The sequence below is a fragment of the Sarcophilus harrisii genome, chromosome 1 (genome assembly GCF_902635505.1).
Source record: "Sarcophilus harrisii chromosome 1, mSarHar1.11, whole genome shotgun sequence".
In the NCBI taxonomy this organism is placed as follows: domain Eukaryota; kingdom Metazoa; phylum Chordata; class Mammalia; order Dasyuromorphia; family Dasyuridae; genus Sarcophilus; species Sarcophilus harrisii.
The window spans coordinates 329758679-329776543 of record NC_045426.1 but is presented as its reverse complement, the minus strand read 5'-3'; the positions used below and the strand labels follow the sequence as shown (position 1 = coordinate 329776543).

General features: G+C 37.0%; 1 protein-coding gene across 5 annotated transcripts in view; it reads right to left on the bottom strand.

Annotated features, from left to right (window-relative positions):
* The window catches only part of STX17 (syntaxin 17), a 68789-nt gene extending 51267 nt beyond the window's left edge, over nt 1-17522 (bottom strand). The window contains exons 1-3 of one of the 5 annotated variants that reach the window (XM_003761837.4): nt 17273-17522; nt 6297-6478; nt 3684-3749 (exon numbers count right to left, since the gene is read on the bottom strand). In XM_003761837.4, the coding sequence (XP_003761885.1) occupies nt 3684-3749; nt 6297-6419 (189 nt within the window). In that variant the 5' untranslated portion in view covers nt 6420-6478; nt 17273-17522. Of the gene's footprint in view, nt 1-3683; nt 3750-6296; nt 6479-7773; nt 7796-16392; nt 16829-17076; nt 17180-17272 lie in introns of those variants that run through there. The other 4 variants (XM_031945534.1, XM_023497694.2, XM_031945535.1 and 1 more) reach the window with 4 other exon arrangements.
* Between the last annotated feature and the right edge of the window lie 343 nt (nt 17523-17865).

The window sequence follows — 17865 nt, the reverse complement described above, 5'->3', positions numbered from 1 at the left end:
GTCTACAAAGTTGAAAATTGAGAAAATCCACATTAGCTTTGGTAAAGGAAATGGAAGCACTGATTGTAGATGAATCTTCAAGATCAGCTGCAAAAAAAAAAAAAAAGAGAGAGAGAATGATGGGTAGTAGAGATGAAAGAATCATATGAGGGTTTTTTAAGAAAGGAGACATAGGCATATTTGTAGAAAGTAGAAAAGAAACTAGTGAATAAAGAGAGACTAAAGATTAGTGAGAGAATGATCAAAGAAGCAGTCTGAAAAAGAAGATGGGACAGAATGGGATTATCTATGAAGGACCACCTCTTTATGTGAGAGGGGTAAAGAAAAAAATGGTGGAAAACTGAGTAATGTGAGATGAGGAGGAGGGAATATTAGAGATGCTTGTAGAATGGCCTCAATTTTTTCAGTGAGGTAATATTCTCAGCTGAGAAGTTAGGAGGAAAGGGGGAGCCATGGAACCTTTGAGGAGGGATGGAAAAAGTTTGGAAAAGGCACTGGGGTGTGTAGGATAATGAATGGCCCATTTGTAATTATGTAACTCAATTTATAATTGCGCCTATAACAGTTTTGTTCAGTAATACACGAGTAGGAAAGAAGGCAGTATACAGTAGGAGCAATGCAAAATGAGGCATGGCAAGGTAAAACTGGCGAGAGGATAAGGGATTCAAGAGAACAATGTTGAACTATGGCTCACTAAGGGGTCAAGATGTGTTATATCCAATGTAGGAAGTGCTGGCTTGAAAAAGAACTAAGTTGTAATATTCTTCTCTAAAATGTAATGTTCTCTTGTTGGGTTTTCTTGGGGTCTCTGGAGGCAGTCAGTTTCAGTTCAGTAATCACCCCAAATGCAGCCAAGTATTAAAGTCCAAATCCCTTATTGTCTCTTTCCAAGTCTTATCTCCTTTCCTGTGTCCTGGTTAGCTTTCCTTAGAGGCCTATCTCTCTCCTTGGTTCCCAAAGCTTGAGCTCTGGCTTCTGAATCTCCTGCACTGCCTTCTCTGGCTTCTGAATCTCCCGGACTTCCAAGGATTTGTGCTTCAGCCTCCAGCCACAACAAAGGTAGAAGATGGAATGAATCTGTCTCAGCCTCCAAGAGCTTCTAGTGCACTTGTCCTGTCTGGTCCTGAAAGCTTCTCCTTATATGCCCTACACCGAGTATACACCAATCATTATATCACTACTAAACCATTATTTGTTATAGAATTAAATCAGTGATAAACTAGATTTAACCATTGTCTTCTCAATTCCACTTATTACCTTGTTTCAAGTTCTGGCCCATAACCTCTCCTTGTAGGATTAAATCAATCATACTGAACCATGCTAAATTAGATAACTGTTGTCTCTATCAATTCCACCGACTTAGTACCTTGTAAGAACCCTTTGTTTCAAGTTCAGAGTTCTGGCCCATAACACTAAGGGATGAGAAATCGTAGTAAGGACAAAGAATAGGAGGCTTTGGGATTGCAACGCAAAGGGAGAGAGAGGGAGAGTGATTAACTAAGAAAATTTTAGAGTTCATAAACATGGAGGTAGAACACATGTGAGTGACAGATCAATCTAAGGTTATTACTATCTTTGTATACATCTGTGATGGAGTGATTAGAATGTGTCAAAAAAAGGTTTAGTTGCACAAAATGTGTATACTTAACCTAGTAAAGAAAAGACTTCATTACCTTAGATATGTCAATTGTCTTTAAGTATGTGGAAGAGAGATTAAATTCACTTTACTTGGCAGAATCAAGAAAATAATATACACAAGAACTACTACAATAATAATAATGATGATGATAGCTAGCATTTATGTAGCCCTTTGAAGTTTGCAAAATCTTTTATATTTGTTAACTGACAACAACCCACGAGGTTGCTGTACTATTATTATACCTATTTTACAGATAGTGAAACAGTCAGAGATTAGGTGGCTCACCCAGGGTCATAACCTAATGATTAAGATAGGATTCATACACTGGCTTTCCTCCCTCCAAGTACTACTCTCTATTCTTGCTGCCTCAACAACGTAAAAAATGAGAACCACTAGAAGAGATATGAGAAAACATTTCCCACTACTCCTTTGTGAAGAGGATATGTGTAGAATATTGCATAGAAATTGTCAGGTTTTTTAATGTACTGCTTAGTTTTATGGATTTCTTTTTTTTCTGTCTTCTTTTTTTTCTTTTAAATTACTTGTTATAAGGAATAGCTTTCTGGGAGAGGAGAGGAATTGAATGCAAAGGGAAATTTAGATGGTTAAAAAAAGATATCAACAAAAAATTTATTTTAAAAATTTCATTCTGTGAGACATAATTCTGGCCATAATTAATATGGTATATGTTTGGCTTAAATACACATATTTGTTACCAAGATGTTTTTTTTTTTCTAGAAAGAAAAAAAAAGCTTGCAAAAATTAAGTTAAAAAATTAATTTTCCTTTGACTTCAGAGGGCAAAAGTAGGAGCAATAAATGGTAGTTGAAGGGAAAACTTCTTAATAGTAGAGCAATCTAAAAGTGGAAAAGAATTCCTCGGGAAACAGGCTAGGTTTCTTCCAGTGAGAACTAAATGAACATTTGCTGAGGAAGCTTTAGAGGGAATTTGGTTTAGTCTCTTCTGACATTTGGAAGTTAAAAAAAACAGCCCTGACCCACAATGTAGGCTATAAATTGGTATTTATATTCAGAAACATATATTATTATAGATGTTTTCTAAAGAAACTCTCATAAAACAAAAAATATAAAAATTATACCAAGATCTTATAAGGATCATCTGATGAATTGGGCTTTTAAGAAATCAATGCTTCTTGTACTTTCAAAATTTTAAGCCATATCAATGACATGTTCTAAACATTTCTATGACAAAAGGAGTCCTTTGCCAATTGGCAAAATACAATTATCTATTTTATAAATCAGAGTTTGTGAGAAAGAACTTTGATCAAAGGACTAGCTTCATAAATAACTTTTTTTATATGCATATAAATAATGTGACAACAAATGAAGGCAATACCCCAAAATGATCCTTTTTATTTGCCTGTGAAGTAACAGCTGAAACTACTTCTTGGTTTGGGTTACAAGCAGTACAATTTAGGGGATTTAGCCTTATTTTCATCCTTATGATGTTGTGCCACAGTTCTCTTTTATTATCCTGACTCAGTTTCCCTAAATTATCCTGCCTTGGTTTCTCTGAATTGTTCTGCCTCAGTTACTAATTGTTCCGGTCAATCCTGCAACACCACCCCTCTTCCTAATCATCAGAATATTTGAAAAGGATAAAAGACCTTCTATCTTAGAATCATGACCCCAGTCTTTCCCTACTTATCAGAATGCCTTTCCCAATCCCAGAATGTCCCGTGCCTCCCCCTATCTGAGCCACTTGTATATATGTCATTGAGAACTCACATTGTTTGCTGGATTCTTGGAGATGATAGTCTCATTTAGCCCTGGGACCAAACCATGGATCCATTTGGTCCCAGTAAACCTCTCCCTTTTAAATAATATTAAATACTCTCTAATCTCTATCTTGTCTCAGTTTCTCCAGCATTACAATGACAGAGGCAATGTTTCATAATGCTTTTAAATGATAGAATGATAAAAAAAAATTTATACAATTCTTATAACTACCCCACCAAAAACGAATGTGGTTTTTGTTGTTGTTATTTTTCAGATTCAATATATACACTATTTAACAGGCTTACCTGAACTGTCCGTCCTGCATGGATATGTTCTGCATGTAACCGATCCCAAAGTCTGCATCGCTGATACTATATAAAGGGAAAAAAAAACAAAATATGCAATCTTTCATCTTTAAGAAGTGAATAATTTGACTCAAATTCCTTCAGGTTCTGAAATTTTCAATAGTTTCCTTCTTTGAGATGAAGGGTATGGCTTTGAACCTTTGTTATAAGACAACTATAGTTGGGCCTGAGGTCCTCCACCCTATGTCAGAAGCAAATTGAGCCATTTCCCCAATTTGTTACAATTACTTGTAGTACTCACAGGACAGTACACTTTTCTCTAGGAGTAGAGAAGGAAATTGCAGCTCTAGGCCATAATTCCTTCATTGTTTGAGATCTGTGAGAGCTTTAAGGGGGACAGGGCAGAGTAGCTTATTTAGATGGCAAGATCAGACATTCGGAACTAAAAGAGACCTAAGAATCCTCTAACCCAACACCCTAATTTTGCAAATGAGAAAACATAAAGGTGCTCAAAGTAAAGTTACAAAGTAGTAAAGTGTAATTGGCTTTAATGAAATCTTTCTCAATCTCGCCTGACTCCTGTACCTCTGTTGATTATTTTCAGTTTATGCAATATTTAGCTTGTTTGTACATAGTTATTTGTATGCCATTCCCTCCAACAGACTATGAGCTCCTTAAGTACTGGGTCTAACTCATACATTTGTATTTTTTAATCTCCAGTGCTTAACACAATGCCCAGTATTGTATTAAGTGAGCACTTAATAAATGTTTATGTCTGAATGCTAGTCAGAGTCAAGATATTATTCTGCTGTGAATAAATAAGTTTTTCAATAGTCTTTCTAACATTAGCATTAAATATAAGGGGAAAGAGAAGGAAAATTACAATTCTTGTTCAGAGATGCTTGTCAGAAAGACCTTTTGAGGTTTCTTTCCCTAGTCCTATGTCTTATAAGTAGTGTCTTTTCCAATCACATTTCCCAAAAAGAACCTCTTTTCTTTCTTTCCTCTGAAGCAGCAGAGGTTCCCCTCCCTCACTACCAGAAAAACACTTCCTGAATAATTTATGACTTTTGCTAGTTTGCCATTGTCAGCAAATGTCTTCAAAACATGAAGAGTTAACCTGTGGCATATATGGGATCAATTAGCAAACAACTGGGAGGTTGGGTGAGGAAAATGAGGAAAAAGATGGAAAAGAGAATCTGCCCTTAAGGAAACAATTTTAAGCCTAAATAACAGGGAAAGAGACAAAAATATGGCTAGGCAACCACAGCACTGTCAGAGACACTGTGGTGAAGGCTGTCCTGAGATATAGTCACAAACACAGGCTCCTAAGTCCAAGGTCAAAGAGCAAGGGTGAGGCAAGATGAGAGAGCTCAGGGCCAGGAGAAATCAACACAAGCTATGGATATCAGACCCACGTCAGAAAGCCAAATCAAGGTGTAATGGAACAGAAAGCTTTGGAGGAACAAGGCAATCTGTTTGGACAGGATTTGTTATGTTTCTTTCCCTTCTTTTACAAGGATATTGTGCTAGACTACATGCAGCAAGAATTTTAAGGATCTTTGCTTGGTCTGAAAGGGGCCCGATGGCATCACTTTTTTTCAGATTTCTCTCTCAAGATCCCATCCTCCATTTCAAGCCCAAGTTTCCTTCCTGCTCAGCCACTTACCCAACCAGTACAATGTCCAACCTGATATCACCTCCAATAATGAAGCCCCTTATCTACCCACACTCTAATCAGTCTGAACTCCATGACATAACTTCTATTGCCAGTTCTCCTTCCTTAATTTTGTCACTACTACCAATTATTTCCCTCTTGTCCCTCCCTAAATGTCTTAGACCTCTTTTTCCTCCTCTAAAACATTGTTTCACAGTGAAATGATGAAGCTAAGAGATCCTTTTGGGATGCTGAACATCAATTTATTATTTATGAACAATTAAATTTATGTACTATCTACTATATGCCATGAACTATGCCAGGTCCTGGGGATACAAAGACAGAAAACAAAACATCCTAATATATCCCTGAGCAGGAAGAATGTAACACATACACAAACAAATATGGGAAAATATACACAGAATAAATACAAAGCATTTCAAGAGAATGGAGAAAATACTGATGACCTGAGGGATTAGGATTGATTCAGTGTATACACACACACACACACACACAATTATATTCATCATCTTATCTGAAAAAACAAACAGGTTGCTATTAGATTTTCAAGTCTAAAAACAGAAAAAATTCAGCCAAGAGCTGAATTCAGAGAACAGAATAACTGTTCCTTACTACTGTAGTATGAAAAAAATGTATAAATATTATGTTTGAATAGGTTCTGTATTTTAATTACTAATAGTCTAATAAATCAATATGGACTAATAAAAAAACTGTAGCCTATGTCCCTATATGCTTTCCTAAAGAAATACTCTATGAGTGACATATTTGCAGAGCAGAAAAACCAACAGAGAAAATAAAGCCCATTGTTAAGTCAACAGGAACCAGGTGTTTTAGCAAACCATCTCATCTAATATTTCAAATTTAGTTAAAATCCACAATAAATATAAGTGGACCTATGTAACTGTTTCCTCATGACAGAAAATGAAGGGGCTCACCTTCTCAATATTTATCTGATGTTTTCTCAACCTTTCCAGGTCCGTTGGGATTACCACTTTAATGAATTTCTGGATAGCTGGTTCAACACGCCGCAATTTCACTCTTTCTTCATCTTCAGACATCGTAAAGTGAAGGTGGTCACCACTTGCCCAAATTGCTTTCTCCACTTATGTAGAAAAACCTAAAAATAAATACTTAAAATAAATACTAATTTAAGCACATTTTCTAAGCAACTTCCATGACTTAATTTTTTTAAAAAGCTCCCCTATTTTGTAATGCTCTAAACAAATTATAAAGCAGTTACTAAAAATGTAATACTTAATATAAATAAAACTAAAAATGAAAAATGTACCCTTAACATTTCTGAAGGACAGTATTTTAAACTAAACAGAAAAGAAACTGTTTTACTTTCTAACAATTTCTAATACTATAACAAGATAATTATGTAACTATTTGTTGGAAAAAATACTTTAGAACTTATAAGTAGCTAAAAGTTTCCAAAAATAAAATTCCTATTAAGACTTCTGTAACAATTTTGTGGTTCTTCTATTCATCTACAATATACTTTTTTGCATTAACATTCACTAACATTTCACTTGGATTTACAAACATGAACTTTTCTAAGCTTTATTATACAAAGTTGTACTCTTCTATAAATGGTATGTAAATGTATAAAAACTAAAATTTACTGCTACTAAACAAATGTTATTATTCATTTAACAAGTGTTTATTAATTACTATATACAAGTTAACCACTTGGTTCCTCAACCTTATTCACTTCTCTTCATCTACTCCTCTATTCTAGCCACATTCGAAGGTTATACCCTTGATTTTACCATGACCGACAAATGCATCACCTATATGATCAAGAATTCTAAAAATCTCTTTACTGATTATAATGTATGGGTTTTTCACCTCTCTTACTGCCTTCCCTTATCAAACTCCCTCTTTACCACACTATCATCTCCAATCCCTTGATCTCTAAGTTTTTTCCTCAGTCATGACTCTTACATTAGCCAGTCTTTCTTTTTCTTCATCTAGACCAATTCAAATCTATACTATTCTCTTCTATTAAATCCCTAATCCCTTTACTCTGCCAAACCTGAGCATTGGATCTCTCTTATCATTCACCATCTTCATTTTTACAAGTGGTGTTGAACTAAGGTGGGAAAAATCATGTAACTAGATGATTATGATTTGGTCCACTACAAATTAATGTTATATAAGCTCCCCCGAGACCTTTCTGCTACTAAGCAATACTATTATATATTCCTTAACAATCCACTATCTCCACTCTTCCAAACCTTTTTCATCTCTATCAAATCCCCAATATCTCCCCAGTTCCCAACTTGTCAGCTAAGAATCTTGTCTCATATCTTACAGAAAAAAAAATTAGGCCATTTGCCATGAACTCTCTTTTCTCCATCTTCCTCATCTCATATCTGCAATTATCTCCTCCTTTACCAACCCCTCTACCTGCAAAAGAGATTCCATTCTATCCTTTCTCCTCCAACAGATTGTCTCCTTCTCTCATCCCCATACTTCCATTTATTTTCAATCCCTCTGTCTACTAGCTTCTTTACTACTTTCTACAAACATGCCTATGACTCCTCTATTCTGAAAAATAAACAAACACACTCTCACTAAATCCTTCTACTGCCAGTAACTATTGTTTTACATCTCTTTTGCCCTTTGTGACTAAACTTGAAAAGATAACAGGTGTCTCCACTTTCCTCTCACTCTCTTCAGTCCTTACAAAACTGTCTTCTGAGTGCATCATTTCATCATTTTTTTTCCTCTCCAAAGTTATCAGTGGTTTTTTAATTGTCAAAAAACAAAAACAAGATAACCCATCCAATGGCTTTTTCTCAATCCTCATTCTCCTTGACCGCTTTGATAATCAGGATCATAGATTTAAAGCTAAAAGGGATCATAGAAATCTCAGGCAAGACTTGAACTCTGGTTTTTCTGACTCAAAACCATCTTTTTGTCCAACTTAATTTTAAGTGTGGTTGAAAATCTTGTCATCCTATAGCTGGATTTGATGATGAATCTCTATTTTAAAAATTGTATCTAAGCAGGGGTATTAGCTTCCCACTAGTTTCTTACTTAATATCTAGATGATACTAAAAACTCAGCAGATTTGGAGCATGGAGTGGTAAAATATGGGAAGATATGGGTGCTAAGTTTATTAAATAACTTCTCCTCCCCCTGTTTCTCTAGATAACTGGCTGTCATGAGGAAGAGGAATTTGATTTGTTCTGCTTAGCCCTAGAGAGCAAAGTAGGACCAATGGATAGAAATTTCAGTTTGATGTAAGAAAAAAATTTCTAACAATTAGAACTATCCAAAAGTGGAATTACTTGGCTCATAAGTTATGATTCCTCCTTCCCTCTCAATCTTAAATTAAAGATCAGATGCCTACAAGTTCATATGCTATAGAATGGATTCTTTGCAGCCTAGCAAAATATGCTAGCTATAATGCTATAGCATATGCTGTTTTAGAATTGACTTTGAGGACCCAGAATCTTTTCTATACCTCAATAAAGCACTGAAGGACTTTAGTGAAGGACCACTATGTTTTGCACATAAAAATGAATCCTAAGACTGTAAATCAAATTCCCATTTGGAAAACTAAAAATATAGCCATCAAGAAAGTGCTAAGACATCAAGTTTCAGCTTGAAAAACAGAAGGTAGAAGAATCAAAAGAGTCACTATTACAATGTCTAAACAATCACTGTGCTAAGTGCTGTTTACAATCTCGTTAAGGAAACAGAATATAGTCTTATCGCAACAAATTCATGTTGTCTAAAAACACTAGGATTTCACTGCTGCTGGGAAATTCATTCATTAATCTTTAAATGTTTCCTTACCATATTTCCCACTAAAGCTGCAATGAAACTCCATAGTTATGTTTAGTTACAAAATAATTATTAATCCTTTTGTAAGGGTTAACTGCCTAATTTCCATCTTTTTCTGAAAGTTAAAGTCATAGGATTTAGAACTGGAAGGGATCTTAGAAATTTGGGAGTTGAAATGCCCTATTTCATTAAAAACAAAACTGATATCTAGTAGAGGTGAAACTGCTTACTCAAGGTGACACAGATAATGAAGTAGTAAAGATGGGATTTGAACTGAGGTCTTCTGGTTCTAAAATCATTCTTTTCAAGCTGATCCCTTCCTTCTTTCTCTTTAATATTTCTTTGGTGGCTTTTTTCCTTAAGACATACACAATATTATCGGAAAAGTACTAGATTTGAATCCTGGTATAGCTACTGACTCCCTGTGCAGCCCTGAACATATCACTTTACAACTATAGGTCTCTGTTTCCTTATATGTAAAATGAAGGTTTGGACTAAGTGATCTCTAAGATTCTTTCCAATGCTAAACTTTCTTATTCTATGAGATTACCTCACATCCCATAAAAAACCTTTCACTTGACCCTGATAATCCCTCTAGCTTTCATCCTATTTTGTTCTTTGTACTACCAGCCTTTAAAAAAGAAAGGTTTCTACTTGATTAACCACAAAACTGTCAAAGTGATATTCCTGTAGCACAAATTTGACCATATCACTGCCCTGCTACAGTTGAGGTTGGAAAAGGAGATCCCAAAACTTGGGGGTCGCAGACTGGTGTCATAAGGTGTCTCAAAAGAATTTGAAGGCTTGAACCCATTTCCTAGTCAATGGGCAAAGTTTTATTTGTAATTGCCATTACAAATGGGCTAAGTTCCAAAAGAAATTAGCAAAGTCTTAAGAGAGAGAAGACCACTTTATCCAGTTTTCTATCACTGATTTGCTAATTCTATGGTCCAGAGGATTAGTCTCTGGAATCTGGTTATCACTGACCAGATTATCAGTCAGCAATGAATTGAAGAGTAGTCTATTCAGAATCAGAAAATTGTCATTCTTAAATTGGGAGTGTGGAAAGTCCCTAAGACACCCTCTAAAACCAGAAGATTTAGAATTTACTGACTTATTGTTAGAACAGAAGCCCCTCCCTAAAATTAGGGGACCTCAAAATCATTGCTACATTACATTATTACCTCTAGGAGTAAATTCAGTTAAAATCTTGTACTACTTGGCCTCAAGTTATTTTCTTAAGCGTCTTTCATATTACTCTCCCATATGCAATTCTATAGTTCAGTCAAACTGGTCTTCTCATTATTTTTCTCATGAGTATATTTTAACTCCTATCTCTTGTTATTTCTTATAGCTCAATAATATTCCATTACTTTCATATACCATAATTCCTTTAACTATTCTCCTAAATTCTGCCCAAAATATAGGGGAAATGAGAGCTGGATCAGACAGTGATTGCATTCAAATGGTGAGACAAGTGCTCCTAATGGACCAAACTAATTTTTTGAATGTATTTTTCTATAGAAATATTGTTGGTCAAGTTCAAGAGTACCTCATCTAGTTAAGAAGTTTCATCTACATTCTTATGTCATTCCATCCTAACACTTTTAAATAAAACAAAATTGCAGTGGGCACTTAGCTTCCTATCAACATCATACATGAGAACACATTCTTGACCAATGAAAATTTGTATCAACTTAAAATAGGTGAAAAGACTAACTCCATTGTTGTTCAGTTGTTTCAGTCAGATTAAAATCTTTATGACTCCATTTGGGGTTTTCTTAGCAAAGATACCAGAATGATTTGCCATTTCCTTCTCCAGCTCACTTTACAGATGAGGAAACTGAGGCAAACAGGATTAAGTGACTTGCCCAGGGTCATACAATTAGTACATATCTGAAGTTGGATTTGAATTCAAGTCTTTCTGACTCTAAGTCTGCTGCTGTATCCACTGCCTCAACTGACTCCCCAATACAAACTCCTTTTCCCTTCAAATCCCATCCTTCTGCCAGATTTCATACCTGTAGTTGGAGGACACCTGACAACATTCATGCCTCCTTCTTTGTCTGTGCTACTGCTTTAACAGCTTAGGACAAAAAAAATACTATTCTCTTTGTCTAGCAACCATTTTGTAATTAACTATATAATTACTCTCCACTAGTCAGAGGGTTCAAGCTGTTTAAAGTTTGTTTTTTTTTTTTTTTAATGTATTATGAGACTTCTTTTTATAGTGACTAGAAATTGGAAATTGAATGGATGCCCATCAATTGGAGAATAGCTGAATAAGTTGTGGTATATGAATATTATGGAATATTATTGTTCTGTAAGAATGACCAGCAGGATGATTTCAGAAAGTCCTGGAGAGACTTACATGAACTGATGCTAAGTGAAATGAGCAGGACCAAGAGATCACTATATACTTCAACAACAATACTATATGACGATCAAGTCTGATGGACATGGCTCTCTTCAACAATGAGATGAAACAAATAAGTTCCATTTGTTCAATAATAAAGAGAACCAGCTACACCCAGTGAAAGAACTATGGGAAATAAGTATGAACCACAACGTAGTATTTCCACTCCCTGTTTTTGTCTGCTTGCATTTTTGATTTCCTTCTCAGGTTATTTTAACCTTATTTCTAAGTCTGATTTTTCTTGTGCAGCAAAATAACTATGGATATACATATATTGTGTTTAACATATACTTTAACATATTTAACATGTATTGGACACCTGCCATCTAGGGCAGGGGGTAGGGGAAAGGAGGGGAAAAGTTGAAACAAGGTTTTGCAAGGGTCAATTCTGAAAAATTACCCACGCATATATCTTGTAAATAAAAAGCTATAAGAATATTTTTTTAAATTGTATTATGAGGCTTTGATTTCACCAACTTTATGTGGAGGTGTACCCATAACATACTTCAAATATATTATGGACTAAACAGATATGTTGGGCTGGTATATAATTTGTGTTTTTATAGGAAAATAAATTCTGAGTACAAATCTGAGCCATTCATTGTACTTTTTTAAACAAACAAAAAAAAGAGTTTATAACGGCCTATGTAGTTTTTTTGTGTACTTTTTACATATTACACTTTTCTTTCTTTAGAGTCTAGACTCTAAATTTACTGCTCACGTGTAAGGCAGACACAAGAAATACAAAATATAATCCCTTGTACTTAAAAGGGTTTATAATCTAATATACTTCTTTAGGATAATAAATTGATCTTTTATACCTTGACACAATTTCTTATATGACAGGGACTCAAAAATAATCTTTCAGACATTTTTTTCCCTTTTTGGCCCACAGCTACCATTCAAAAAGGTCACTAGTTGATGAACAATTATTAAGCATCTACTTTGTGGCAGACATTGTACTGTAGGCTGGGGATAGAAAGAAAGGCAAAACACTGGCTCTGTCATATGGATGTTCACTTTTAATAGTGGAGACACATAAATAACTGTGTACATAAAATATATAGACAAAGTAGATGGAAGGAAGACACTAGAAGGGAAGGCAGGGGAAAGGCAAGAAGGGACCTGGAAAAGTCAGATCAGTTATATGAGTTATATATAAGTTGATATTTACACAATATTTTAAGAATTGTAAAGTGTTTTATATGTTTTATCTTTTTTTAGTTTCCCAATAGTGCTGCCAGATACATATTATAGGGATTACTCTCCATCTTAAAGATAAGGAAACTAAGTGACTTGTCCAAGGCAATCCCAATAGACTTTGGATAAAAAATGCCATCTGTATCTAGAAAAAGAACTATGGAGATTGGATGTAATGAATGTCAACACATGTCATGTTCACTTTTTTTTTTTCTGTTTTTTTTTTTTTCCCCTCCTTCTCTCATGGGGAAAAACCATGTTCTGATTTTTCTCTCTCAACATGACTCATAAAGCAATGTATATTTAAAATAAATAAATTCAAAAAAAAAAAAAAAAAAGGAAGAAAGAAGTGACTTGGCTGCATAGGTGGTGACATTTGAAACTAGATCACTCAAAGTACAGGGACTTATATCTTTACAAATTTTTTTTTTATACTTCTTTGCATGTCTCAGATAAAAACATGAGGACTTAAGGTAGAGCAAATTGAGAATTAACGTCATTATTTTCATATCATTGCCTTTCCCACTTAACATAGATTGCTAAAGACTGAAATACATGCTATATCATTTATAGTAAAATTTTACATTTATTGTTTGTTTTCACATTATTTTCATTTGAAAAAGAACATAGACTTCTTGTGAGCACAAAGTTTTTCTCTTTTTTTTGTCTTCTTATCCTTACTAACAAGCTCAGTGCCTGGCACATAACTTCTGATTTCTGAATATATCTTTCCCTTATCCTTCTATCAAGCCATTCCTTGTAACAAAGAATAAAGAAGTAAATAAGCATTTCAGCAAAATGAATACATCAATGAAATCTAATAGTCTATGCAATATTCCACATCCAGAGTTCCCTACCTCTGCCAAAAAGGTGACTAGTGGTTTTCTATTTTCAATATGTGGCTACAAACACTAAGTAAAAATATCGTAATATACAAAAAAAAATTAAAATAATATTTTAATAAATATCAGAACCAATACATACAAATGAGGCTTGTTCCAATAAAGTAGTCACTTAGGAGGCTTTTATTACAATGAAGCTAATAAGCAAATATTTTTGTGTGACATACATATAACATCTATATAGATATAAGTGTTATAGATATAACCAACAAGAAGAAAGGCTAGACCCTTCCCCCAGTCCTAATGAAATCTCAAAATTCCCCCAAATAGGAATTATAAAAAGCTCCTCAGACCAAGATACTAAGAAACCTAATAAGGTAACAATCCAATGAATTAACAGACTAATTCCTTATACAGCACTTTACCCCATTAGCTCCCATACTCTGGCAGGGCAGCAAAAATCCTTTCTACCTCCTGATGTTCTTGGGATCCACTCTGCAATTTCCTTGATCCTGCTACAGGTCTGCCAATGCACTCTATCTCTACCCCATCATCTGATAGCAGTAGACCTCAACTCTGCTCATCCCCTCTTGGGAGAGGCGGGTGAGTGGGTATAAGCAAACATGCTGTTCCTGAGGCAGATGTCAAAATGTAAACCAGGCTAGTACAGGCCCCCAAAGAAAAGAGGACTGACATCCAGCTGGGGTCAAACTCTGTCCCCCCCAAAATTAGTGTAAGGACTGAAGTTGTTGAAAAGTGAATTTCTCAACACTGGAAGAGACTGAAATATCTTTAAAACAGTCCCCAAGAGATCCTTTATTCTGCATAAAGGAGTAAATGATAAGAGGAATATGGGGAGGGAAAAAAAGTATCAAAGGCTTTAGAAGAAAATTCAGTCAAAAACCTAGAGCACAAGCTAATAACTCAACAGGGAAGATATCCAAACAGAAGGGAAGATGGCCACCAAAATATCTGAATTCAAATATGTCTAACTGAATACTGTAAAAGACAGGAAATTGAACTGACAAGAATTTTATAGATTCCCAAGACAGCACTGAATCAAGCAAGATGTTCCCAAATTGTTCAGAAAGAAATAAGAATCTTGAAGGCAGATGCTAAAGAAAAATAAATAGCAGAATTTATGACCTGAAATCCAAGAGAGGTGATTCTCTCCAACAAGCAACATAGAGAACAAATGATTGAAAATATAAACATAATGAAATGAAGGTCAATCTGGAAGAAAAGAAGTAAAATTCAATATTATTTTTTTAAACTCACACATGATCTCTATCTCTATGCAAGAAAAATGCATTGATCTTAAAGACAGGCTGCACAGACAATCGAATCATTACAGTTCTAAAAGAATGTCAAAAAACCCGAAAGCCACAATGCAATAAAAGGTAAGTGCCTAAAACTTGTGGGCACTTTAGAATACAGAAAATGTTTGTTAGATCATCTCTAAGAAAAACATCTTTTGCTATAAATTCTAAGACACAGTGGTTAGATTAAACAGTTCTAATACCAATCAATCAATCAAGTTTTATTGAGCATCTATTATGTGCTAGTCTCTGAGCTAAGCAATGGGGATACAAAGAGGCAGAAGACAGTCCCTGCCCTCAAGGAGCTTACAATCTAAAGGGACAGCCAACATGCAAAACAAATATATACAAAGTAAGCTGGAGACAGGATACAGAGAAAATGTTTTAAAAAGAGCAAGCAGAGAGCAATTTGGAACTGTGCCCAAAAAGTTATCAAACTGTGCATACCCTTTGATCCAGCAGTGTTTCTACTGGGCTTATACCCCAAAGAGGTACTAAAAAAGGGAAAGGGACCTGTATGTACCAAAATGTTTGTGGCAGCCCTGCTTGTAGTGGCCAGAAGCTGGAAAATGAATGGATGCCCATCAATTGGAGAATGGTTGGGTAAATTGTGGTATATGAATGTTATGGAATATTATTGTTCTGTAAGAAATGACCAGCAGGATGAATACATCGAGGCTTGGAGAGAATTACATGAACTGATGCTAAGTGAAATGAGCAGAACCAAGAGATCATTATGTACTTCAACAATGATACTGTATGAGGATGTATTCTGATGGAAGTGGATTTCTTCAAAAAAGACAAGATCTAACTTAGTTTCAATTGATCTAAGATGGACAGAAGCAGCTACACCCAAAGAAAGAACACTAGGAAATGAATGTAAACTGTTTGCATTTTTGTTTTTCTTCCCTGGTTATTTATACCTTCTAAATCCAATTCTCCGTGTGCAACAAGAAAACTGTTTGGTTCTGTACACATATATTGTATCCAAGATCTACTGTAATCTATTTAACATGTATAGGACTGCTTGCCATCTGGGGGAGGGGGTGGAAGGAGGGAGGGGAAAAATCGGAACAGAAGTGAGTGCAAGGGATAATGTTGTAAAAAATTACTCTGGCATGGGTTCTGTCAATAAAAAGTTATTTAAAAAATAAATAAATAAACTAAAAAAAAAAGGGGGGGGGGCAAGCATTAAAATTAAGAAGGGTTGGGACAGGCTGTTTAAAAAAAAAAAAAAAAAAGACCTTACTGGGGACTTGGCCAGGGAGAGTCAGTAGATAACATAGAAGAGAGTTTTCCAGGTATGAACAGGCAGAGAAAACACCTAGGGTTAAGAACTGGAAAGTCTCCTTAATGAAACAGCGAGGTGGCCAGTATTACTGTATCAAAGGTTACTTGTCACAGGGAGTAGTAATAAAGTTTAAGTCTCAGAAGGTAAAAAAAAGTCCAAGCTTACATAGGACTTAGAATGGCAAAGAGGAAACGGAGGATGCGAGAAGGTACGGCCGTGTCCACTGTCAACAAAAACAATGGGCACGAGTGGGATTTAGACCCAAGTCCTCTAACTCGGGAATCTTCGCTCTCTTTCGGGGCTCCATGCATTTCTCGATCTATCAACATCCCACAGAATCACTGCTCTCCTTTACAAGTGTCAACAATCACCATCCCCGTCCTGTATCACGTTTCTGTCACATGCAGTCCGCCAAATTTCCTGTGTATTTTTTTTTTACACAGGTGCGTATTTTTAGTGATTTCCCACGCGTCTTTTTCAACCATCCCTAGGTCAGCCACACGAGGCCACCGTATCACGGTCTTCCCTCAGGGGTCCCACGCATAGTCTCCTATCACTTATCTTTTCCCCGCTCTCACAGTTCCATTGACTTCATTAGTGACAGGGCACGTGGATTTCGCCACCCACGCGCCCAATGCTCGTCCCCCAACAATTCCCCGCACCTGTCACTCCATTACGTCACAGGGAAAGGGAAGGAAGGATGTCTATCTCTGGACACTCCACTACGTCACAAGCTCAGCCGCCCCGCCCCCGAGGAGAGGTGGGGGGGGTGTCAAAACCATTTCCGGTGCCCTTATCAAGGTTCTACAAAGTTCCCTAGACTGAAACCGAAATCTTAAAATTAGTTACTTTTTCAGCTCGGTTCCCGCCAGGGGGAGGGGGGAGCTGATCCTAGTAGACGGGGCCGGTGCTTGCCGCCCTGCCCCGCCTATGCCAAGTTCTCGGGTCAGATCTCTTCCTGCTCCTCCCCTATGCGCGCTCCTAACCGTCCCGCAGCCCGCGCGCTCGGGTCCCTAGGCAACCCCTCTCCCGGCGTTCCCCTTACCTCAGCCTCGGACGCTGGCTGGGACAGGGGCCTCCCCCGAGTCCCGCCCCCCCCCCTCGTACCAGCCGGAAGAAGCTGCGCTCGAGGTAGCGCAGGCGCGGTGGTAGCATGGGGGAGGGAAGACTGCGGCCCGAGCTACGGCTCCGGGGGCTGGCCCACCTCGCTCGATTTAAGCTCACCCGCCGGATAGGGGGTGGGGCGGGCGTGGTATGTTTTTGCTCCCTCTTTTCCACCGTGCCGCCGCCGGGTGTGCGCGTGTGTGACCCAGCGGACGCCGCCACACCCCTGTTCTGACCCGGGGCTTTGACCGCCTTTTCGAGTGACGTAAGTAAGCCCGAGTGTTTGGCCTTGGGCTCTTTGGAGCCTTAGTCCTTGCAAGCGTGTGGATGTTTAAAATCCAGCGGGACCAACAAAGGAACTGAAGCGGCGCGTCCTGAACTACAGGTCCTCCCTGCAGGGACGCCCTGACACCCCGGACACACCCACGCGCGCACACCGTTGTGGTTTGTGCCCTTAGTTCCACCCACCGAGACGCGGGGCTTCTAAGTATACAAGTCCCCCTCCCCCCCCCCTTTTTTTTTTCTTAGGATGTT